Source organism: Apaloderma vittatum, unplaced genomic scaffold (assembly GCF_000703405.1).
Source record: "Apaloderma vittatum isolate BGI_N311 unplaced genomic scaffold, ASM70340v1 scaffold3181, whole genome shotgun sequence".
In the NCBI taxonomy this organism is placed as follows: domain Eukaryota; kingdom Metazoa; phylum Chordata; class Aves; order Trogoniformes; family Trogonidae; genus Apaloderma; species Apaloderma vittatum.
In genome coordinates this window covers 21,088-47,164 of record NW_009700627.1, presented here as the reverse complement: position 1 = coordinate 47,164, position 26,077 = coordinate 21,088, and the positions used below count along the sequence as shown (strand labels likewise).

At 39.9% G+C, this 26,077-nt stretch overlaps 1 protein-coding gene across 1 annotated transcript; it reads right to left on the bottom strand.

The window, feature by feature from the left end:
- Nucleotides 1-872: 872 nt before the first annotated feature.
- BACE2 (beta-site APP-cleaving enzyme 2) lies at nt 873-25,733 on the bottom strand (the record flags this gene model as incomplete). Its single annotated transcript, XM_009878804.1, has 8 exons — nt 873-1,398; nt 7,190-7,358; nt 8,540-8,689; nt 12,158-12,259; nt 15,356-15,490; nt 16,683-16,811; nt 18,388-18,604; nt 25,645-25,733. Coding segments are annotated over 8 exons (1,245 nt in total), but the record flags the coding sequence as incomplete, so codon positions are not given.
- Nucleotides 25,734-26,077: the final 344 nt, after the last annotated feature.

Genomic DNA, 26,077 nt, shown 5'->3' with positions numbered 1-26,077 from the left:
CTTCATAGTCCGCCCATGAAGACAGATACTTTTTCCTTGAACTTCTAGGTTGCTGAGCTCAGCCAAAAAAAAAAAAAAAGTGTTTTCTTTCTTATTTTGTTGTTTACTTTTTGTTACATGCTCACTAGAAATACTAAAAGACATGGCAGAACACGAGCCTTGGCTTTGCCATCTGTCCATACATACACAGACTGGCCTTTTCTAAATACCAGTCACCCTCAACTTAAATAAACCAACAAATCTCACAAACCCCCACATTAGGGGGAAAACCCAAACATTTTTTTTTTGGTGCACCAAGGTGGAAAGTCATGAAGTATTAATTTTTATAAAATCCACTACTTGGTTGCATTTAGTTGTATGGAGCATCTTGTGCTTCAAGATCAGGTCTAAGCCACATGCTCACCAGTGGTAGCATCCTTGTAAATTAAAAGAGGTAGTCTTGTTTTACACTAAGGCTGAACAAGTTTGTTTTTCAATTTTCACCTCCTCCAACTATTTTGCAATAACACTCAGGAAGATAACTCTCTTAAGTGGCAGCAGTGATCTTGAGAAAAAAACAAAACAAACACAAGCCAACATTTCTTCTTGACCCCACTTGCTTTTCTCTGCTGCTTAAATCTGACCTTTCTCTCTTCCCCACACCATAAGCACAGTTTCAAAATTAATTCATGTAAACAGAAAGCAGTATTCATTTAATGCAAATAATAAGAAAGATTATTAAGTTTTTTTTTCTTTTTTTTCTACAGTCAGGGCTCGATTAGCTAGAAAATACTGACATTTTTTTTTCTTCAAAGAGGGATGGATAATTTTGTTCAGACAGTGGAAGAACATTATGGTGTGTTTTTTTCTTTTTTTTCTTTTCTTTTTTTTTTTTTTTAAAAAGAAGGTACTGTTGAGAGCATAAAGGCTCATTGCACTGCAGTAGCAAAACCAGTACCGTAGCACTTAAGAGGTGGTTAACAGTGCTTTGGTTCAGAATCAGTGTTAGAAAATAAAGCTTAAAAAGTTACGATGCAGGATATTTGGCAGGATTTCAACAGCAATTTGTAATGAACATAGAAAGGACTGAGGCATTGGCTTCTTCCCCTTGCAAAGTACTTTGTTCTTCATCCTGTTTAAGTCCCAGGTTTCATGATCAAGTTTCTCATTTCCATCGATGACGCACTAAGGAGGATTCATCATTGACCACATCATTGTCAGTGTAGCGATGCTGACACCGTGGTGGAATAAGCAGCAGAATGATCAGTACAAGGAGGATAATTCCACACAGGCTCATGAGAGCATAGGAGGCAATCCACAACACTGGTTCGTGGAAAGAAATGCTAGAAACACAGTTGCTTGCAACATCTGCTGTTGTGAAAGGGCCTTCAATCTCAGATACTGGAGAGCCATCAACTTCTGAGAAATTACAAAAAGAAAAAACATTAAGTCTATAGACACTATTTAAAGTAACAAAACATTCACCCTAAATACTTAAATATCCCTTTCCCTCCATCATCTTACGCTGCAGCATACTCACGCTTTATTGCATTTCTCATTGCAGTACAAATGCTAGCATGCTGTGTTTACAAAATAGCAATGTGAAGCATAAAGAGATCATGACACTCCCACATTTACACAGGCTGCCAGTGACGGAGAACAGACATTGAAATCAGGTCTCCCAGAGCCCAAGTTAAAGTCCAAGCCACTGGCTCACCTTTTCTCCCTGGAATAACCTTTCAGAAATGTCACTTTAACAAAGCTTAAAAGTCCTACAACACCTACACTGGAGTAGGGAGTAAAGCCTGGGCAGTTTTTGTTTGTTTCTGGCATTCGCACCAACTCAGGTGATTCTTACACCTTCTGTGTTTGCTGTCTTCCAGGGTCTTAGGGAGCAGCATGCAGGATCATCAACTTCACAGATACCTTAAAGGACTGTACCCCCTACCTAAGGGGAAGCTAACTAAGGAGCTCAAAAAATGGAGATGACAAAGCTAAGGCAAGAAGCATGAAGGAATGCCTTAGCAGCTCTGTTTTCGAACAGCCATCCATCTCTGTAACATCACACAGACTGTGTGGCTTGTTTCATTACCATCACAAACCCCCTACTTGTTAAACCAGTATTTGCTAAAAAGGGTTATGCTGCCCATGGTTGTCACAGTAACGGTGGCAAGCGCAGCAAAGCTCCCCTGAGTTGTGGACAGGGCTACGGGTATTGTAAAGGCAGAGCAAGTGAGTTGCCTAGGGCAACACCATATTCAGAGCATTTCGTAGCTGCAGTATCTGCAGGTGCGTAGCCAGGGAAGGGGAGCGGGAGGGCAGTTAGGAGCCTGCAGTTAGTACTGTCTATGCATTTTAATAAGTCTTCTAAACAGTTGTAATCTACTTCTCCAGTCAGATATTTTAAGACACATTTGTGTGTTTCTTATAACGGCCTCGGTTTTAACCTTCCTGCTTAACTTCTTGTTCATTTTATACACACACACACTCTTGCCAATTTGCAAGTGATCCTGCCTACTGAAAACAGTATCTCTTATTTACATGTTTCTTAGACACCACTCTTGAAAGTATGTTTAGAGAGATTAGCATAAAATACTCTTTGGAAGGACGAGGGGAGCCTGGATTTTGTAAAGGCTGGAAGGTGGCCTTTAAGGTTCTTTGTGGAGGAGCAAACACAAAATAGTTGGGTTGCTTTACCTGCAATTTATTGAGAGATATTTTAGTCAGTATTCAGTCTCTGGCCTCCCAAAATCTTCTAATATATTAAGGTTTAAGTCTCATTAGACTTAATCAAACTTAATTGTAGGCTGCTGCTGAAAGAGAGTCCTGCTTGCCCTCACTCCCATCCCTCACTGCCTCTTCTGTATTGCTGGTAGTGACTGGTAGGCTGCAAGGAGAGTCAGGGCAACTTGCTGGTCTGATAGAAAACCAACCTGTGATAGCAAATAAAATGCCCAAATGAAGAATTTTCTCTAAGATCATTCAACTGAACCAATCCCTTCTCCAGCAGCAATCATCCCTTTAGCAGTTAGAGCGGACTGGGTAAAACCTGAGGCTGCACCCACAAGCACCCTAACACTGGTGAGTACCAAACATGTACTGTCTCAACTCATCAAATGGTAATAAACTGGCCTCTGCAACCTGTATCATCAGTATATCTTTGCCAAGACACTGCTGTTGCATAGATATGGTAAGGCAGCTGCACAGTAGTGGCCAGACTTGTAAAAGACTATCTAGAAGGTCTGCATCAGAATCCGTTCTGTTTAGAGTCCCAATATGTCTACCATGCAATTGCTTCTTCTGGACATCTCACCCCTTCACACCATTTCATCTGTCTCTATGAAGCCCTGCAGCAAAAACACACTAAACCACATCTAATACTACTGTGAAATGCAAGGCTGAAGTATTACAACTTAGGAGTTTAGTATTTTAAAGAGGTGGATGAAAGAACAGCAGCACAATTTTCCACCTTGGAGATAGCTTTGAAAATAAACAGTCCCTAATTACCCATTATTTGGCTCGAGTACAATAATTACTCCCATTTAAAAAAAGGCAATACAAAGCTGTTGCCATAGTGGCTGACATTTTAAATTACATTTTGAGAATGCTTGACAGCAGTACAGCCTCTGCTTTCCTCCCTCCAAAAATGAAAGTTTTCCCTCGCCCTCTACCACCCCCAGAGAAACAGAGAGGAAATCAAAAGGGGGAATTTGCCTAAATTGTTCACACAAGCCTTTAACACAAATTAACACTCACAAACACTTAGCATATTACACATTAGCTCAAACAGGATATTATGACATATTTTTATTAGAACATCTGGTGGTAGCTACTACAATAAATTCATGACCTTGAGTAAATGGGATTTTCTTCATTATTGATGACTACAGAAGAAAATTGGCACCTCTGAAAAAATGCTATTTTATAACATTTGTGTAAGAACTCAAACACACTCACTCTGTCACTCACTATCTTGAGTGGCTTGGAAAGGAAGCAAACCTGAAGTTAGATCAAATTTATCATAAAATTGTAAAGTGCTGCTTGAAAGGGGCCCCTGGAAGTCACCTAATCCAGCTTCCTACTCAGAGCAGAACTGTGACCATCAATAGTTCAGGTCAGCTGCAGCTTTATCCAGTCAGGTCTTTTAAAACCCTGAGGATGGAGACCCCATGATCTCTCTGGGCAGCCTGTTTCAGTGCTGTACCACACTCCTGGTGAAGAAGAAATTCCTCACGTTTAACTTGAAACTTCCTAAATGTCACTGGTGGATGTTGTCCTTCTTATGTAGTTTCACTTGCACTCACTTTTGGCTTGCATTCAACTTGGGGCCGACCATAAATCCCAGTTCTTTTTTCACAGGGCTGCTATTCAGCCAGTCCCTTCCCAGACTGTACCCACGTATGGTGGTCTTCTGCCTGAGGTGCAGAATTTTACACCTCTGTTGACTGAAACTCTTGAGGCTTCTGCTGCCCAGTCCTCCAGGTTGACAAGGTCTTTCTGCACTGAAGCTCTGCTCTCCATCATGCCATCCATTCTCCAGAGCTTATTGCCCACAAATCTGGGTGCAGTCTCTCTCATGACAGCTTAGTATAGAAGAAATTTATGATTACAGTGTTCAATACACTTCTCTAGAAAATACCTAAGTTTTGCCCCTATGATCTTCTAACTTGCTACAAAAATACCAGGAGCCTAATTCTGCTCAATGTCAAGGTATCATTAGGTTACTTCACTAGCTGATCCAAACGTCTTATCTCAGGAAGGGACCTGATCCAAAACCTTTCCTGGTCATCCTATACACAGTAGGATATCTCTGAAATTATCAACAAGCAACTTGAAATAATTTGAAATTAGTAACAGGCAGAATAAGTTTTAAAGGGTTTCACATATTGAGGAAAAAACCAAGTTTTATTTTCCTCCTACAACAGAACAGCTTCCTACAGCCAGCTATCTAACTCTCTTCACTCTTGGTACAAACCTGGAGAATGAAAATGATGTAAGGAATATTGTGGGATAAGCCAAGTCTCATCTCTAGCCAAATCTCAACAGAAACTTGGGAGTTCAATGAAGTTAAAGCTTTTAGGCCTGTTTCCCTAATTTCTATATTCAGCCCATACCTGTTTAACACGTTTTAAAAACATGGGCTCAAATTTTGTGTTAACACTCTGCTGTAAACAAGAAAATACAGGTCACTGCAAAGCCACACCAAATGGTCTTTTATATTTCTCTATTTCTGAAGATTTACGCTGCCAGTAATTCAATTTAATTTATGTCCACGAACAGAGTATAAAGCTTCAAATAAATTACATTAATATAGTTGCTATGGAGGACATGGCTAGCCTCCACAGGAAGCCAGTTAGGCAGCTTAATCCCTCATAACTGCACTGACTGCCAACCACTCACAGTTGTGGTTTTCTGATGAAAGTAGTGTTAAATATGGAAACCACAAGCTGTGAAGAAGTGAATTCTGAATTAGCTGGCACATCCAGCAAAATGTCATCTGCCCCATGTGAGTGGAGTCTGACAAATCCGTATATCTTGTCTCAGTCAGTGGCTTGTGTCACCTGATTTCTCAAGAAGCTAAGTTCCCATGATGCTAGGTTAGACATATGCACAAAACACGGACAAAGAAAAAAGGAGCAAATGCCTTCTAGCACAAGATGGATATCATCATGTGTTCAAGCTCTGTTAAATTCAGACTTCCTTTCTATTCAGCAAACTCAGTTCTTCCTCTCTAGACGAGGTTGGCAGAACTTCATGATGTGGCCAAACCCTATGCTTCCAGGTAGCAATATTAACATTCAGTTAATGGTTCCCTCACTGATTTTCTCAACGATGCATCTGTCAAAGCAGTTCTTATCAGCATCAGCTGGCTCATGTCCCCTGCTGATCACGTTGGTCAATATGTTCTGTCAAAATGCCCCCTCCTCTCGCCATTAATGGCTGTAGCGTGGCAGGGACAGGAGGCAGCTCTATGATTGCTAAAATTGCAATCAGGCAGCACAAGGAAGAATGAAAGGCAGGAAAGCCTGGTCTGCAGTATTTGTCTAGTTACACTCTCTTCCAGATGCATTCAAAATGTGTCTTTTATCACCGCATGGTACCTCATAGAGGTCTTCATTAAGCAACCCACATCAATATCCAGATTTTCTTTCATAGCAAGCTCAGAGATGACAATTTTGAACCCATTAACAATGGAGAGATTAAAAAAAAAAAAGGCAGCTTTTAAAATGCCCTGGAGCTACAACTCAGCTAGCTAGTACCTCTCTTTTTTCCCCTCAATTACCTGGTTGCATTAAGCACTCAAGTACTTACTGCTCTTACCCTCTCTAACATAAATACTGGGGATTAAAGAAGCACTGTCAGCCATAGTCCTTTTCTCATGCAAATGTCAGATGATAAAATGCTTCTCAAGGCACAGACCACTTTGGTTTGCGACAGAGACTTGCACATGGGTGCACATCCTCCCTCCTCTCCCACTTGTATGTTCTTGTGGTGCCAAATGTCTCATCAACAAAGAGAAGAAACCCCAAAACTTTTGGTTTTAGTTACCTGTGTTGAGATAAGAGAAATCATGAAAAAGCAAGAGTCAACCAGCTCTGTAAAATCAGCCAAAACTTATGAGCTTTTTCACATTTTCTCAGCAGCTAATTAAAAAAATTAATGCTTTTCTACTTACACTGAGAAAATTATTTGTTTAGAAGCAACACAAACATCACAAATCTTAATTCGAGTCCCATTTTCATCTTCGTTCTTTCTGTGAGTTTTTCCAAGAGGTGAAAAGGCACAATTTACATTAAGAGAAAAGTGCAAGTTATGTACTTCACTGTATATTGCAAAAATTAGTTGGAGAGTCCATTTATCTGCAAACTAGAACAGTAACTACACAAGAACAAAGCAGCATTAAAAACAGGGACTCATCTCATTTAACTGTTGGGAAACTGCACACACAGACAGGTGTCTCAGAAGGAAGATCAGAGGGAAGAATGCAGCTAAGATACCCAGAGCTGAGGCTGAGTCCACGTCAAAAGACTGTTGCATGGTTTTTTTCTTCCTTCCTCTTGAAATCTGAATAACTTGGGATTGCTTAAAAATATACTCTTCACATCTCACGAGCAACCACGCTTTTCCCCATCAGATTAGTGGCAAAGGTGTTTCTGGGAGAGAGTAGATGTTTCCTCACTCACCAAGTCCTAAACAGTCTTTGTCTTACCTGCACACGGACTCACTGCAAAGCCCACTCTCCTCTGGGCTCTGTCAAATATTACATAGAAGCCTTCCATGACTGTAGCACCAATAACTAGCGCATTTGCAGAGGAAGAGATGCCGAATCGGTAGCACTGTAAATTCTCTCCTATTCCAAGGATGGGTTGAATATAAAGCTATTAAAAAAAAAAAAAAAAAAAGCCAGATGGTAAGAAGCACCACCACACAGTACTTAGAAGTTCAGATCTTTTGATTTTTATATTCAAGCACTCAAACTCCACTGCAAATAGAGAATGAATAGGGGCAAACAGATTTCTGTACATGATTCAAAACTGGTCAAAGCTTACATGCAGGTAAGAGGTAAAGCTTTTGGATTCTAAGCTTAAATTTACACAGTCAGTCACTATGTGAAGGTCAACAGCAAATTCATGAGAGCCACTTTTGATTGTATTTTCCATGTGGGGATGATAGCTTAAAAAGAACTTAGGATATAAACTCAAATTAGAGAATAATTTTATTATTTAAAAAATTATCAATATGGAAATGATTCAGAGTGCATTCAGTGTCAGCTTCAAGGCTCTAGGTTCATGAATTCAAGTCACATTTCATCCCTTTTCTCCTCAGGGAAGACGAAAGATTTTCCAAGCTACATGATCAATACAGAAAAAGTTTATCATAAGGCTTTACTATATTTCAAGTTAAAATGTACGTAATAAATTTATCATTCCCTTTGCTCCTGACCATCCCCTGAGGTAGAAGACTGTGTTAGTAACATTAGAGGATACTAGCCTGTATTCAAACCTATATTGGGAGGGGAAGCCAGAGAGGAAAAATAGAAGTGGCATATTATATTCTAAAAGTTGGGATGGAGTATTAATAAAACATAAACAAAACAAGTTACAGAAATTGTTAAAGAGATCACATAGGCTCATTGCTAAGACTGTCATATCCAGAAGAAGTGCTCCAACTCAAAATGCCATGAAAAACAATTCAACTTGCTTCCCAAAACAAGAAGATCAAAATGAGAAGAGGTATTCTATATTGACATCTAATGTGGCTAAAACTCACAAAACTAACACAAAAAACTTGCCTATTTTTCCTGACCAATTGAAAAAAATTAATTTCCAATATTTGGACTGCATTCAGAAGGAAACTGTGGTTTTCTTTTTTGTTTTTAGATTTGACAGTTTTGTATTTTCCCTAGTTAAAATTTGATTTTAAAAATTTAAAAGATTTCCCTTGCATGCAACACGCCAGTTCTTTTATTACTGCTAAAAACAGCTCCTATTTTTTAAGATCATGTGCTTTGGAACAGTAAAAATAAATGCATAACTGAATAAATAAAGAAGGTTGAGACCTGTGGTAGGACAGAGATCCGAAACGACCTACTGGAGTTTTCATCCCTCAGGTAAATGGAAAGTTTGGGAAATAAGGACCAGGGTCTTTCAGTTTTATCCCAGCATGCAAGCTGTGAACCAGTCCAGAAACCAGAAGAGAATTCTTGTATCTATTGAGAAAAAAAGAAAAAGAAAAAAAAAAGAAAAAGTTATACATACAGATTACTTGTCTTGATAGGTTTTTGTAAATTGTCACTATCACTATTCAACACTTCTTCCAGTTCCAATGAGAAATTCAAGCATGAACACAAGTCTGACAAACAGCTTTTTCTTTCAGGTTCGGAGCAGAAACCCAACACAAAAATTGAGGTGTGTCATAACCCGTTATTGTCTTGGAAGAACAGGGTAGAGGCAAAAGCAGGTTTAGCTCTCCCTTCCCTCCCTGTTTGTGTCTCATTCCTTCCACTTCTGCAATGGACAAGTATGACTTCCCTGAGCAATCGGTACCGCCGAGAGGCAAAGCAGCTCTGACCAAATGCCAACGTTTTGAGGCAGCAGCCATTTTTATAAAAACATTAACCAAAATACAAACTACGTGACTGCATAATGGAGTTGTCCCCTTTCGTCACATACCTACAACTTCTTACTCAACTCTGGGGTTTTGAAGCCAAGGGCTAAGCCAAAATCTCCTGGCATCTAAGGGAAGCAAGGTCTGCTACAGTCAATAGAAAGAAGCAAGTCCCTCTGTCTCTTTAGCTGCCCACCACTCACCACCAATACAACTTGAGATGCTTCTGAAAGAACGTCAATTAATAGTACTTCTTAATATATCCATGGCATTAACAAAGCAAAAAGCAAACTCCTACAGAGCTTGTATGCCTAAGACAAACACCTTGTCTAATGTTCATGCTCCCTGAAGCTGACCTGCTGCCAGATCAGTGGAAAAACCTTCCTTGTTTGAGTGCATTACTTTGTGCTGGTTCTTATTCCCACGTGAAGCAACATCCAAGGCACTATCTTGCTCTGATGCTGCAGAGCCAAAGCCTCCCATCTGGGTGAAGAAGAAGGATGGAATCCAGTCTCTCCACTACCCTCATTTGTTTTTATCTGTGATATTGATTCTTTTGTAAACATCAGCTCATACATTAGTTACGTGGCATTTTACAGGTGACAAGTACTCACCCCACCCCACATACCTGCCAATGAAATATTTGTTAGGGCTGCACAACGTTAGAGACTTAATATTTCCAAGTGCTAATCTCTGTTCCCAGGCTAACAAGCATACACTTATGTAAACATGCAATGAGACCGTCACAGACTGCTTTTACCCTTAACTCTCAGTGCACGCAGAAGTTTGTCTCTTGGCACAGGATAGAATGCTCTGTCTGTGATAGCTAAGCCTCAGGCCAGACCTGCTGAAAGATACAGTCCTCCTCTCTTTCCATTTCCTCTTGCGAAGCAGAGCCTGTGATCTGAGAAAAACTGCAAGAGAGGACTGAGACTGGCCAGACCGAGTCTATGAAGTGCTCTATTTTAAGTGCCTACTTTCATTTCCCAGAAGACTGCTTATTGCATTTCTTTGTCTTACTCCTATACACTGAAGAAATGCATTGTATGTGGGGGATTTGGCTGTATGAAACCTAAAGGGTTATAAAAATAAAGATTTTAAGTTTATTTGAGCCTTCCTTTCTTCAACTTATCAACTTAGCATTGTATTAATGCTATGAGTAGACATGCTGTCCTGATTTCAGCTCTGTGAGGTGTAGCAGCTGTCACCCCTCTGTGGATCATTTCTGTCCACCTGCCAAAACTACCGCCCTTCAGACCTGCCAACATCCAACTGCATCTATAGCTGTTCCCTAAAAAGATTTCAGTCCAAACAAGTAAGCTTTAAAAACTGACCTGCACCAGTGAAGAGCATAAAGCTCACAGCCTTGTTTTTTAATGACGCCAAATAAAGGAATGCTTCACAGGCAGTTATCCCAGCATACCTGAGGGGGCAATAACATCTTGCTGGTAAGTTCACAACAAGCTGCTTGGAGCAGGAACTTGTTAACCTAGTTCACCTGCAGGCAGTCAGAGAAGAGAAATACATCTGACTACAGTGGGTGACTTTGTGTTTCAGTGGTACATCGCCTGCCAGAAGCACAGAGTGCAACGAGTGCGGACGCGATGCCATGGTGCAATTGCTGAAAACATGCATTTTACAGACATTGCTCCTACACAGCTGGAATCTGATCCTTACATCTTGTAACTCCTTTCTTATTTAATAGACTATCTCCTTTTCTTAGAGCTGTGAAAGTAATTTCTGGTGTCTGGAGGGAACGAGGTACAGCCACAGGGTCCTTGAGATTAAAAAGAAATCCTAAAAGAAAAGAATTAGTTTATGCATTTTTAATAGGAAGAACGAAAGCCATTAAGCAGAGTGAGTGAATGGTTCCCCTCTAATACCTTATTGATCAGTTGACTATTTAATTGTCACGTGGAAGGCCCTAGTTCAAGTGTCCCGATCAGCATCAGAGAGGAGCGTGGACTGCTGTGACCCACTTCACAGGAGGATGCCCTATCCACAAGATGCCACTTACAAGGGCTTTTGGGTAGGCTTCTTTCAATTTTTCCCTCATCGACTGAAATCGTTCCAGTTAATACTTCAGTGCTTTGCGAACAGAAGAACTTTTCAACCAGGGAAGCTGAGCTACATAAGGTAACTGGTACATTTATTTCAGATACTGGACACCTGCAGGCAGTGAAGAACACTTCATACCAAATCTCTGCTGTCAATCAGGTAGGAAAAGGATCTCAGTCTTGAATTACCAGCATACAGGCAAATACTCTGTCTTTTGGTCAGCAGGCCAACAGTCCAGCTACTGTATTTCTCATGATTTGCAATGACTACCGCTGTCTGACTGTGAATTGATGCCAAAAACATTAAAATTGTTCACATTGAAATATCTGGGATTTATTCTTCATCTTTAACCTTCCTGGCACTGTTCATTGTATTCAACTAAAATTTATGAATTAACCAGAAAATGCTGCTTCAGCTTCTCTACACTCAGAAAGACCACAATTCCCATGCCCTACTTCTAAAGCCCACTCTATTTCCAAAGAAAGACACCTTTAAACATAAGTAGTTCAGCAATGAAGGTCAAAAGCAGCTTTATTGATAGGAATAATCCTAATGAACGGCATCCATTCTATATAACAAAAAGCATTACATTTGGAAAGGAACTGCTTGCAATAGCAGGTTCTTCTACTTTATAAACACTGTTTTAAATTAAAGGGATGATTTTTGCACTCTTAATACTTCAAATCAGAGCAACGAGGATTACGTTCATGTTTCTGAAATGCTTAGAACAAAATGTTCCATCTCTGCACTATTTCTGATGCATTCCCATACATTTCTTGTCCATAAAAGGATCTCCCTTTTCCCTCCTCCATCTCCCTTTTCACCTTCTCCGTTCCCTTTTCTGTTTCCCTCTCACTTATTAACAGGAGTAGACCAGGAAAGATTCTGCTCCCCTCAGGTTAAAACCCTACAACTTACAAGGTAGATAGCAAAGAGGACACTCCTTTCAAACATCATGTGACTATTTAATAGGAATTTAACATTTTCAGCAGATTTAATGACATTAGCTTACCAGGGACGTGCGAGCTATTGCTTGCACAACAGCACTGAAGACTTTTTGGGGCAGACGAAGGAGCGTGGTTCCACTGTCTACTATTGCTTTATCAGCATTATACTAGGGAAGGGGAAAAAGAAAGAGAAGTTACACACTGTAGTTAATGTAATGCAGGTTCCACTGTTTCATAACAATGACAAAGCTGTTTCTTTCTGGTAGCTATCTTCCCAAACCTGCATGTCACACCTGTCAGCAGCTCTCTGTGATTGATAGCTTGAATTCAAATGAAGTCTGAGAGCAAAAGCAAGATTCGGTCAGCCTAGATGTAAGAGGAACAAGTATATCTGCACCACTGAGAGAATTACTACATGTGACCACAGCTGGTGCAAATGGCCAAACCACTGTAAAAAGGAGTAAAGCCCAGCTCTCCTCGGAGGTGTGAGCAAGTTCCCTTTACCTCCCATATGCTTTGGGCAAAAGCACCCCCACGGTCAGTACAGACAGATGCTGAACGTGCTGATGTAGCTTGCACATGATGTCCAAGCCCTGAACCAAAGTCCCTTATCATGGGAGCAACTCTAGTTAAAACACAGTACAGCAGCCTACTTTTAATGGCTGGTGTATCTAATTTAGGCCTAGTCAGGGAACATCAGGCCTCATTACATGTCATGTTTGGTACTAGCTCAAGAGTAAAAATGTCAAATGCCATACCCTTCTCTCTTGACTGCCGAAACCCACTAAAACACACACAAAAGTAAGTATAAAGGAACTTGAACTTTCGATCTTGCTGCCTCAAAATCTGCACTAAAAAAAACCTAAGCAAACGTTTCTTATTATTACAACTCTAACCCTCAGATAAAGAGATTTCAGCAAACTTCAGATACGGTAAATAAACGTTTCAAAAGGTACATATTTTTTCATGAACTCCTTAAAAACTACGATTAATTAGAGGTGAGTGGGTAAGGCAAGCAGCAGTGGCAGCTGCTGTTTGCATTAACTACGCTGGTTACCAGCTTAGGCAGCAGGATACGTTTATGGCATAATCACAATGCACAAGGCAGTAATAATATACAGTCCAAGCTTTTTTGGAAGAGGTCAAATAGTAAGTGATTTTAAAATATGTTGTTTTAGTCAAGTCACATGGAGTATCTTTAGCACAGTGACAAAAAGTATAAATGTAACCCTCCCTCAGTTATTTTCTTTCTGAAAGAAGAGCTGCTATAGACTGCCAAGTAGAGCTGAAAGAAAAGCAAACGGGAAACCATTGATTACACACTCAAAAAACACTTCACAAGAGTGCAGAGAAATATCAAGGCATTGCGGAGTCCATTTTAACAGAATCATACCACAAACACGCAATCACTAGCATCTTGGAAAGCCACTCTTGGAAAAAAGTAGGTGGGAGGCACAGCCAAGAGGGTCAACCACTAAAAGAAACCCATGCAAAATGCCTGGAGTAGCAGGATCGCTCGGCTAGGGACTAAGCACCTGAATTTTCATCCTGTGTACAGTGTACTCGCAGCAGGCAGTAACTTGTCTTCTCAGTCTTCTCCGTTAAATATTAACAGCTCGCCCTGTGCCCTGCTGGCAGCTCAGCACTTCCCTCAGCCCTGGTCTGCCAGCCCCAAGGCCACAGCTGCAGCGTAACACTGGACAGGTTCCCAGCATTGAAGTGAGAAGACTACTTTTCCTTGGCAAGGAAAGGAGTAGTCTCTAGTGATGGCTACAAAAAATGTTCCATTTCCTAGAACACTACTAAAAGGAGAGAGGGCGCATAGTTCATCCTACTTTACAGCAAATTATGCATCCTCTGCAAGCCCCTAACTAGCCAAACTTTAATCACAGCAGCTCTAATTTACTGTTCTTCCCTGGACTTTTTGCAGGAAGATCTCTTTTGATCGAGAGAGGAATAATGCCTTCTGTAACAGTGACTGGCATACAACGTGAAAGCAAACCCTGGCTCAGAAAAGAGCAACAATAGCAGGAAACATTCATAACATGGCTAGATTTTTAAGAGAGCTGTTTTCTGGAAATGGCGTGTATCAAACCGTTAGCACAAGGGCTCCTCTTCAGAAACATGTTGATTGTCTTTTAAGGCAAGAATGAAAAGCAAACAGAAACATGATGTCAGAGGACCAGCAGTTTCGCTTTCCTGACAATATAACAGAGACATTTAAATGGATCTTGTTTTGTTTATTATCTTGAAAGATGATATGACTAATTTAAATTATTTTATATGGTAATACGATTTCCATATTTTGCACAGAAATAATATTTATGCACATGTAAGATTTTTACAATTAAGTTTACTTCCTTTTTATTAACTGTAAAAACTTGGAATCACTATGTCCCAATGATTTCTAGCTAAGAGAACAAGCGTAAGATAAAATTAAGATGTCTACTGAAAATAGGGCATGAAAATTACAGAACTAAAAATCAAAACATGAATAACAGCAAGAAATAAATAAAACACACACATACACACATGTCCTTCAGAAAAAATATGAAACCATTTTGGAATAATAATTGTAACAACACAGTCTCATTAGACTGACCCAGAGATAGCAGAATACTATGCGTAGTAAAAACAGAAAACATATCCATCAGGAATAATAACTGGCAAGGCTGAAATAGCACAAGTGGATCACAAAAATAAATAAAAACAGGAGGCGTAGGATATGTAAGCATGCCAGGATGACACGTACCAGCTACCATCATGAATTACATGCTCAGACATCTCCACAGGGCTTAAGCCAAAATCTTCTATTTTCTTTGTTTGACCAGAATTGCTTTAAAACCCTTCGCTTTGATTTTACCGTATAACAGAAAACCATAAACCGTAGTTTAACTTGAATCAATGCACCATCTTCAGTGTTTTAGATGCCTTTGCTACAACTGAAACTAGTAAAGAGGCTGAGCCCTTCCAAACCACAGCATCTTGAGTGGACCACTCACTTAAGAATTGTAGCTTAACTCCTAATTTACTGAAGATACTATCAATGACCTTAAAGTCCTCTTTGAAGCAATTTTAGCATGCTTGATGTACACTCTACATTTCACATGGCTTGCTCATTTCTTTTCAAATTTACCATGCAGTCTTAATTCTCAGAGAAGCCTGCAATATACATCTGCTTGCAAAGACAAAACTGATCGGTTCAGCGTATTTCTTAACGAAACTTGCATTTTCCATAGACAGAAACACATAATCACAAATACCTCTCTGCAGTCCAATTCAAGGTTCTGTCCTCCAACCTCCAGTTTCAGAATTTCAACCTGGTAATACCACTCCTCTTTGATCGGTGTGTACCAAATATCACCCTTGTACAGACTTGGTTCAATTCCACCCAGAACCTAAGGGAAAGGAGAAAAGAATTTACAGGTTTTGAAATCCCAGACGTTTAGTTTTGGGGCAAGTACGGGAAAAAGGAAAAACATTTAATTGTGATACATAGGGTATCAAAACTTTAATTTAGCACCATTTGTAAAGATTTTACTGCTAAGTTCTTTGTCAATAATAAAGAAGTATGAAACATCCAGACACTAAACAGATTGTGCTTCAGTCAAACAGAATACCCATATTAAGCCACATTACCAGCATATTCATCTACAAGCTCACACTGATTCTTTTGTGAAAGCTCTGCTGTTTAAAATCAAAACTCCCTTCTGTGGTTTAATATAACCAATGTATAAACAGGGGACAGAATACTAAACCTGCACATCATAAATTCACTTTATCAGATCAGAAAACCTTAATGCTGTTCAAGAACATTTCATTTTTCTTACACATATCCAGAATGGAATATAACCATCCTATCATTGCTATCACTATTTGCTTCCATCAAAACTTAGGCTGAAGCTGACTGCAAGCATATTAGACTATCAGACTTTGAAGTGAACTAACACAAGCGAGTTCTCTTGGGCTTTATCTATTTCAAGTGTGCTAACACTTAACAGTATTTGAACTCACAGGCAAATATACTTATTTCAACGTAATTTCGGAACAGCCATTCCAACCTCTGATTCTAGATAAATAATGGCTAATTCTTGGTCCCACTAAAATCGATAGAAAGACTTTTCAGAGTAACAACAAGCAGAATATCCAGTCTTTGGATTTTTTCCTTTAATATGTTGTCTACAAAAAAGAAAAAGAACTTTGATTCCTCTCTTCCTTTTCACATCATGTGAAAAAAAAAAAAAGTAGCACTTCGATGAGACTGAACAAGCTTAGCAGCTGAGTAAGGGGCTACTCAGTTTGCGAAAAGTAGCAGAATCTGTTCTAAGGAAAGATCACAACATTTACATTTTTCTTCATTAAAATTAAACTTGAAATGCAGAATTTTACTTAAAATGGAGAGAGAATAAAAGAATGGAGAATGAAAATAAATAGACATTTGAGCTTTGCCTATGTGCTTAACTTTTCCTTAAAAAATAGAAGATGTTTCATATATTTAAACACTAAATTTGGAAGTAGTAGGATAGTAAAGAAAATAGGGAGAGAGATTTACAAAGATACATCTTCCCTCTCAGATTGACAGATACCCACAAGACTACCTCCGTTGGTACCAGTTCCAGAAACAGGCAGTCCAGCACCACACATCTGCAAAGAGAAAATGTTGGGGATCTTCGCCTGCTGCACAAGAGAATCAAAGAAGGTCTCCACAGAACTTGAAGGCTTGAAGATGTTGAAAAACAAACAAACAAACAAAAACAACACCAAAAGAATTGCAGAAGTATTCATTAAAAAGTTTCTTTGCAGAAATGAGCAACCATTCCAAAAAGAGCACTTTTCACATGCAAATTGAATTTCTGACAACCAGGTGAAGAAAACTCTAGATATAGTAAGTCATTTAAAAAAACCAAAATTGTCATTTTTCTGTTTCTGTTGTTTTTTAAAAAAAATTTATTCTTGACCCCTGTCATAGAAATCTCTAAAGCATAAGAGTATTTTTCAACTGCAGTTTTCAAACTCCATTACTAGTTTCAGTTTCGGGAACAAACTCTCAGTGATGCTTTCTGTTTGGAAGAAGTTTTGGCCTTTCCGAACAGCTTAGAAGAGTCAAATGTAACTCGCCCTTTGCATCTTTACACAGTTAAAAGGCAGAAATTTAAAGTGAGGATTTTCAGTTTTTAAATATAGTTTAATTCTAATGAACTGTGAATTTGATGGCCCTTATTTCCTCTCTTTTCTTTTGAAGAACTTCATATCCAAGCACACTCTCTTCAACTGATTCCTGGACTAAAGGTTCTTTCCCAGGCTGCACGTAATGCCTTGCAGTTATGAGAGTACTGCAATTTCATTGTAATTCAGATTTCCGTGCTTGCGGTGCCTAATACACAAAGGACAGAGCAGTCTCAGAAGCCAACAATACTTAAGTCTTTGGAAGAAAGGAAAAACAAATGCCCTGAAAACACCATTTGCCAACCCAGAGTTTGAGAAGCAGCTCTTCTCTGCCTGTCTGTTGACAGAGTATGACAGCAAGTATGGCAGAAGTCAATACAATGATCACACAACTCTTGAATAAAGCATTTTAATTCCAGAGTTGGCAGGCAGTATTGACTCATTTGTTCTAATGGGATAAATCTCAGTTTGTGAATTTCTCAGACAGTTATGGGTAGGTTGAAAACTATGACTACATAGTATTCCAATGGCGTTTTCAATTTTAGATTATAAAGTTACAAATTTTTAGACTACAAATTTCGGTTTTTAATTTAGAATTCTACGCAAATTTCCTACCTCCACAAGAACAGGATGTGCTTCGTTCGATGTTCACGAAAACACGATAGCTAATACTTTTTCTGAGATTACCCATATATGCCCTCCATCTCATGCTTTTACTTGATGAACGGAAAATGTCTTAGAAAGAACTGCCAAGGGATTTGCCAAGTATGTTCACCAGTTCATTCTCCCTCTTCTTGAGTGAGATTGTCAGATCCCTAATATATGCCATCCACATGCATACCAGAAGCCCTTACTCCCATACTGTGCTACTACATGCTCTGTAGAAGCTTATTCATTCCAGAGGCACCGAAATCAGAGCCTAAAATCACCAGAAAAGTCAAAATCTTCACATGGAACTGTGCTACCATTACAACCCAATTTATTCTTTCTGGAACAAACACAAGGGATCCATAGGAAAGACTGGCTGGAAGGGAGGAGTTTAATGCTGACAGATCGCCTGCTCACTTAATAGCTAGATTTCTATTTATTTCCATTGTGAAAGACAACAGCTAGGGAAAGGATGATTTACCTTGGCTAAGGCATTGTAGGCAAGACCAAGAATCCCATGCCATTTAACTCCTGGCAAGAAGAAATTCTCCGATTCAAGAATGGTAGCAATGTTGATGGTGTAGCTGCCATAGATTCCTTTTGGGATAGTAATGACATCTGTACCCAGCACTCCAGTCCAGCTTCCTTGACTGTACTTAACTGTGACATCAATCCCTTGAGACTTGTATGTACTTGACCTTTAAAAGGAAAAGATACACTTAAGCATGAGCTGTTCATTTACAATGCAAGACAACAGAATATATTCAATCTTGATTTCTCCCAAAGAGGAAAAAAAGTGAAGTCTGCAAAGTCAATCACATATACTCACAGAAGAGGGGTGATGAACTGTAAAAGCAGTAAAAAGTGGTAATAAAAAAAAAATCTCAAGGCCCTGTCTTTATCCTGAAGCCACCAATGACTCAAATTGTCACAGTGTGTGTCTTTTTTTTTTTTTTTTTTTTTAATCTAAGGTATTACGTCAGTTAATGCAACGTGTCCCTGACTCAGGCTGGTCCATCACAATGAAAGCAATACTCTTTAACTGGAGATGGAACAAATGTTTTAAGTGGTGCTAGGAAATTAAAAGCTTCTGAATTCAAATGTAAAACTTAAACACCAAGTTAACTGAATAGCTGTAGAGTAATATCTCACTAATATTGTTAAAAAAATCCATTTTGGGTAAATTGGAATATTATTGTGAGTATCAGCAGTAAGACACAGGCTTTCTAAATCTGCAGTTTGGTCTGTCAGGAAGTAAGTAGTCTTGGATATTACTAACATGATTCACTGACTTGGAGGAGGAAAGGAGGGAGTTCCTTCTAGATCAGGGCAGCAAAGGCAAAGGATCAATTAAGTACAGAAAACGAAGAAATAAAAAAAATCCTGTTTAGAAGGCTTAACAAAAACATAGAAAAAATGTCAATAGATTTTTTATTTTAAGATCTTGTAGTGTAAATATAGTAATCATCTTCCACTCACATCACTACTGAAGAGCTACAGAAGTTGAAAAACCAAAAAAAAATTCAAAAAATCCCAACAAGTACAAAATGATTTTGTAACACTACCTTTATATGTGTGTAAAACAAAGACAGTGTGGGTGATTTATCAAGTGTGGAGAGTTTTATCAACCCAGCTTTAATCTAACAGCTTCTCGGACAAAAACAGGCACATGAAGTGGCTTCACATCCCCCTGTAACTGAGCTCACCAAAATGAAGTTACTGTGATTTTGCCTGTTACGGAGAACAACCTTTAGCTGGCAATGCAGATAACTCCCATCCATTCAAGCAGATGCTTACTCTTGAGGGATAATTTGACCATATAGACCATGCAACTGATCCTCTTCCCAGCTAAAGGAGGGAAGGAGTAGTAAGAAGCCAGGCTCTTAACCCTAAGCAGTCCTTGATAGTCCCAACACCTAACCCTTCAAGGGTGTTCAGGGCTCAGTAGCTTGTAACATCTAAGCCATCAGAAACATGTGAGGTAATAGGCCCCATAGATTATATTTCAAAATGCGTGAATTCCAGAGATACTGTTCCTACCTGTATCTGGCCACTTCTACTGCTGTTTTACCTTTCTATGTAATTCTGCATTTGTATGACAGACAAAGAGACATCTCTGCTCAGGCAGGGTCTTCAGAGCACCACTGTGATACTGGCAGTACATTTCATAAATCGAAATAGAATCTGAATAATTAGTGACATAATGAGAAACTAGGGGGGAGGAAAGGAAGGAAAAAAATACAGGGTTCTTGATGCAGAAAAGTGTCTGGCTGTGCAGCAGAAGAGGAAACATCTGAAATCAGAGAGAAAAGTGAGTGCTGGGAGAGTAAAGCAAAGTGAACCTGCAGATACTGATGCTGCATGACTAACAACAGCAGCAGCATACAGCTCTTCTTCCGCAAGCGGTAGCAGCCTGAGGGATTGAGGTGTGGACCAGGACACAGAAAGACTGAGTTCGTTTCCAGTACAGCTGGTGAACTTTCCTGTGGAAAGGCAGGACAAGTCACTTCTCTGTGAGGCTCTGTGTGCCTCAGCTTCCCCACCTGCAGAAATGAGCATGAGGATACATCTGTGAAGTGTACAAATGTCATATTGAAGAGAAGCCTTTTTATTCCTTCAAGAAGAAAAATTCCTAATGTGGGAAGGGATCTCATGTAATCCTCGTGGTAATAAACCATACTCTGTTCTGCAAAACCACTTCTTGCTCCATCTTGACTGCAATCAGCCTGCGTTTTCCCACCTCACCGATCTAAAGGAAGAAAACTTCTTCCAGAGGTCAAAACTAGGTTAATTGTTCTAATTCACGAGTGTTTTAAAACAGACACATGGCACAAAAAACTCCAAACAAGCTTTTTGGGCCGTGATGAGAAAGTAAGAAATTAAACCCTTCCAGCAGGACAGAGCATATCTTACCTAGAGGCAAGAAAAAGGCTTCCTGGGCTATGGTGCTGTATTTACACTATCCCCTTCTCCCTCTCCTTCCTGGTTACTATCTTTTCTCCAAAGCAGACAACAGAAATATGGTGCTCAAACCTCAAACAGTTTTCAAGCCTCAGCTGAGAAAACTAGCAATGGGTTCATCTTCTCGTGCAGAGTTGGTCCTCATTACCACCATATAGCACTGAACAAAACATAACCCAAATATTATTTCTCATGTCATGCTCCACTAGAAGGAAGCTCAACACGGTGACAGTAAGTTCACTATGCAGAAAGCTCTGCTTAACACCAGCCTCGCCAAACACATGCAATTTCTTCTTAATTCCATGCTCTCTTGCCACTCTGCAACAAACTCGGATTTCAGATTTTCCTGTTTACCCACTCAGTTCTTCCTAAGCACCAAATCAATGTCTCTGCAGAGAGCAATGGCAAAGAAGGGACAATTTTTAACCAAGAAGTCCCATCTACATCTAATTTTCAGGACTTCTGGAACAAGTTTACAGTTTACCCCAAACCACAAACTATACAGTGTATACAGCAAAACTCAGAGATCACACTGCCAAGCAGCAGCTTACTTTTTCTTGCTGGTATATAACTTAATACACTACCTCAATTTATTGCCCATAATTATCTTACCTCCCTGTCTCTTGGAATGAACAACTCTTGAGCAATTTGCTCTTGAAACTTTAGATGGTGAGGCAGTAGTACTTATGCTGAAATAAAACTGAACACTGTTGCTGAATACTGACAGCCCTGAATAAGTCACGCCTTCACGTACCACCACAGACCCATCACTGAGAATTTAGTTTTGAGTATTTGATGTCTTCTGGTTTAAGATAATAGTTCAGATTATTAATAGCTCAGGTTGTTTGGCCTAGAGAAGAAAAGGCTTCAGGGAAACCCCCTATCAGTCTTCCAGTACTTAAAGGGGACCTACAGAAAAGATGGGAAGGCACTCTTTATCAGGGAGTGTAGTGACAGGACAAGGGGTAATGTTTTCAAACTGAAGGAGTAGATTTAGAAGAGGTATTAGGAAGAAATTCTCTACTGTGAGGGTGGTGAGACACTGGAAGAGGTTGCCCAGAGAAGCTATGGATGCCCGAACCCTGGAATTGTCCCAGGCCAGGCTGGATGGGGATCTGAGCAACCTGGTCTGGTCAAAGGTGTCCCTGCCCATGGCAGGGGGTTGGAACTAGATGATCTTTAAGGTTGTTCCAAGCCATTCTACAACATGAAGTGTAAAAAACCCTTTATACATCCGTTTAACTAGCTCTTTTATCCTAAGAAGCATACTCAGAAAAGACTACTTATATTTTGAACAGCACAAGAAACACATGTTGCGATTTCTCTTCCATTCAGGACAAATTAGGCCCTTTCCCAAAACTTTGTATGTCATGGTGACTTACACAGCAAGATCATTACAGCAGACTTAGAAATTTTCACAGCAAAGTTTTGTCAGAGCCACTCAAAAGCCTAAGCTGTGAAGAAGTTCGTGATAACAGCTTTATTTGTTTTGTACAGAAAGACTCAAATAATTAAACAGCAGAATTATATGACGGATTAAATGACACACAATATCATTTAATGAGCTCGTTCTAAAATTGCTCAAGGAGGGCTCTTCTTGAACCACACCCCCTCCAGATCCTTTGAAACAAAGAGAATGTCTTTCCTATGCACTCTCCACAACTTTAGACAAAAAACAAGATTTGCATTTAGTTTCAGATTTTGATCATTTGAATAAAATTAAACTAAGAGCATGGCGATCAGGAAGTTAAGACCCATCACTCTCTTCCTATAAGACAGTATTAATATTCTAACAAGCACACATCTATAACTCAGTCCCCTTAACTTAACAAACTACCAATACTTCTCTCCTCTTGCCTTCAGTTTGCAGTTTACGACTTCCATATGGAAGCATTTCATGACAGTATAGGAAAAAACTGTGGGCGTGATTACCAGATGAGAGAGGAAATCTCTTTATCTAAATTTTAAAGCATTCTACATAGTGTGGAAGAAAAGTGCCCATAGGTCATTTGTCTCATTTACTCATGAGTAAAGATCACTCTTAGGTAATTTCACAAATCTGATGCGACATCAAAGCCCCTATCTACCATCTATGCAAAAACACAACAACCAGGGCAGGTAACCTCAGTACTGGGAAAAGGCTTTCTTAAGGCCAGTCTCAAAAAGAGACAAGCAGCAGGGCCCAAGGAAATAAAGGCCACTGCGCTTTATTTCAGGTCAGAAGTCTCAGAGAATAACCTCCTGGAACCTGTTCCCAAGCACACGAAGGACAAGAAGGTAACTGTGGACACTCAGTGAGGAATTTCACAGGCATATCGTACCTGGTCAATCTCATTGCCTTCTACAACGAGATCACTGGCTATGCAGATGAGGAGAGCTCAGTAGCTGTAGCACATCTTGACCCCAGTCAGGCTTCTGACACCATCTCCCATAGCATTCCCACATGGAGGCTGAGGATATGCGGCTGAACAGACCACTGCATGGGTTGAAGGTGGGCTAGGCCACTGAGCCCAAATTGCAGTGATCATTGCTCAACATCAGATTTGTAACAAATATCCTGCCCCAGGAGTTGTAAATGGAGGAAAAATTGTTCAACATTTTCATCAAGAACCTACATGACGGACAGACTGTACCCTCAGCAGATTTGCACAGTACTTCACAACTAAGGGGATTAGTTGACATGTTGAATGTCAGAGCTTGAATACAAAGGAACTTTGAAAAATGGGAATATTGAGCCAATGGAAGCCTCCTGGCATTCAGCAAGGAGAAGTCCAAAGTTTAGCAGCTGAGATGAAACAACTCCATGCATCAGGACAGACAGAGAAGCAGCTGAAAAGGACTCAAAGGACTTGGCATGATAAAAGCCAACAGAATACTTGCCCTGGGCATGCAGCAAAGTCCACATTAGGAGGGCCATAGACAACATATCCAAATCACTCTCACCCTCTGGTCAGCACTGGTGAGACCATACCTGGAATAGACTGTGGCCAGTTTAACAAGGATCTGGAGAAAGAGAAGAGGGACTGGCAGAGGGCTACCAGATGAACACTGGATCTGTGATGAGAAGCTGAGAGGAGACAGCCTTCAGTTTTGCAGAAAAGAAGCAAAGAGAAGATTTCACAGGAGGTTACAACAACTTGAAAGACAGTTACAAAGATGACACAGCCAAACCTTTCTCTACAGTGCCAGAAAACAGCACAAGGGGCAACACCCACAAGTTACATTCTGTGATGTTCAGGTTAAACATGAGGAAATATTTCCTCCACAGCAGAGTGTGACACAGCACTGAAACACACTGCCCAGGGAGAGCTGGGATTTTCCACTCTTAAAGGTTTACAGGACTCGGCTGGACTCAGCCATGGCTGACCTGATCTGGTGACACTGTAGTTAAAATGGAAGAAGGTGGTGTAGCCAGGTTCAAATATGCTAATGGTTGCAGTACTCTATCAATCCAATCCAGAAACTGCTATTGAATTGCTCTAGACTGTAATGACTTCAGTTTGAATTATTTTACCCTTAACTCTTCAGGGCCTAAATTTCAAGGTTTCATTATTAACTTTGACACAAAGTTCTCAAAACAGAGTGTACACGGAGAACACTGATAAGAGACTGTATCCTTCAAGTAATTTCACAGCCTTTCTCAACACACGACCTCTGCCATTGTTGCTGTTTCTAAAGGTTTATGATTCGTATGAAAGAGGCCTTGCCCTTCCAGTCAAAATAACGCTACTTAAGACAAAAGGGAGAAGGAATGCTTGTGCTTTTAATTCTTTGCAATTAAGTTTCCTCTTGCCACTACCTACAGTAGTGCAAAAATGGCTTTCAAGTGCAAATTCTAGACTTTCCAGACCTGTGTCATACCAGACTGAGATGTGAAATATCTCCACTAACATGTGAATATGTGACAGGAGGTAGGGCTATTCTAGTAAGCAGCACAGAAGTAATGACTTTCCCATTACCAGTGCATCTGGTTGGAAAAAAAAGTGCAAAACCTCATGCTAAGATACATAAAGAGGTAATGAGAATGGTGATACTCTCCCAGCCCTCTAAGTATTTTTATCCACATGCTTCAGCTAAAGATAAACACCATGTTTTGGAGAAGTCTACCTGAAATAATTGAAACCAGAAAAAGGCAGAAAGGAAGAAAGAAAGGAGGGAGAGTGATTTGGACAGAGAAAGTTGTGCTTGGCTGTGACTAACGTCAGCTCATGCTAAACAGCAAATTTAGTGCGTAACAGGCACCAAAACTACCAAGTTGTACCTTAGAAACAACCAGATTCAGCAGGGTCTGTCCACATCACTAACTGATTAAGGCTCTTGGCCAAACTAAACAACAAATTAGTCTTTGACTAACTAATTTTGGTTTTGGATGAGATGTCAAGTAACATACAATTACTGGGTTTTAATTTTATTTTTTTAAACAAAGGGAAAGTACATTTAAACTTTTAACTCCTTCCAAGACTACTTAGATAAGAAATTGGCTGAAATTGGTGTGATTTTGCAAACAATTTTTAGCTTCTAATCTTCTTCCCTCTTCTCCAGCTCTATCAGCGCTGCACTCAGAGTTTGGTTGCGCTGCCCACCAGTGGGACTGTTCATGGCATCAGGCAGGACTTGGCATCATGCAAGGCCAATTTTCCTATTCAGGCAACAAATATTCCGCTTTCATGGGATGCCACAGGGGTCTCACAAACTGCCTTATCATCCTCTTTCACATGGAGGAGCCAGAATCTAAAAGACATCCTAGGCCATCACAGCGTGCAGAAAAGGTACTTACAGCTCAGGATTGAAGTAGGAGGTGACATCAGGATCAGGCACACCTGCTACAGCAAAATTGCTGCTCCCAGTGTCAACCAGAATATTTAACTGCCGAAACAGAAGAAAGAAGAAGTGGTTTTCATATCCAACTTTTCATATCCATATACAAAGAAACAAAAAATTAATTGAAGTTTTTGTGTGAACTACCTTGTATTTTAAAATGATGATGTAAGTTGCCCTAAAAAATAAATACAAAACGGGTCACTTTTAGGAAAGATATATCGCCGCAGCGCCTTAAAAACAGCTGATCATGCTGAAGTAATTTACAGCAGTCAAGTTCCTGGAAGGGAAAAAAGCACCAAGCCCCTGTTTGCACAACAGATGATTTCATGACCATCTCAAATTTCTTCTTGGCCCAATCCACAAGTCGTGGCAACTGGGCTCATCTGGGA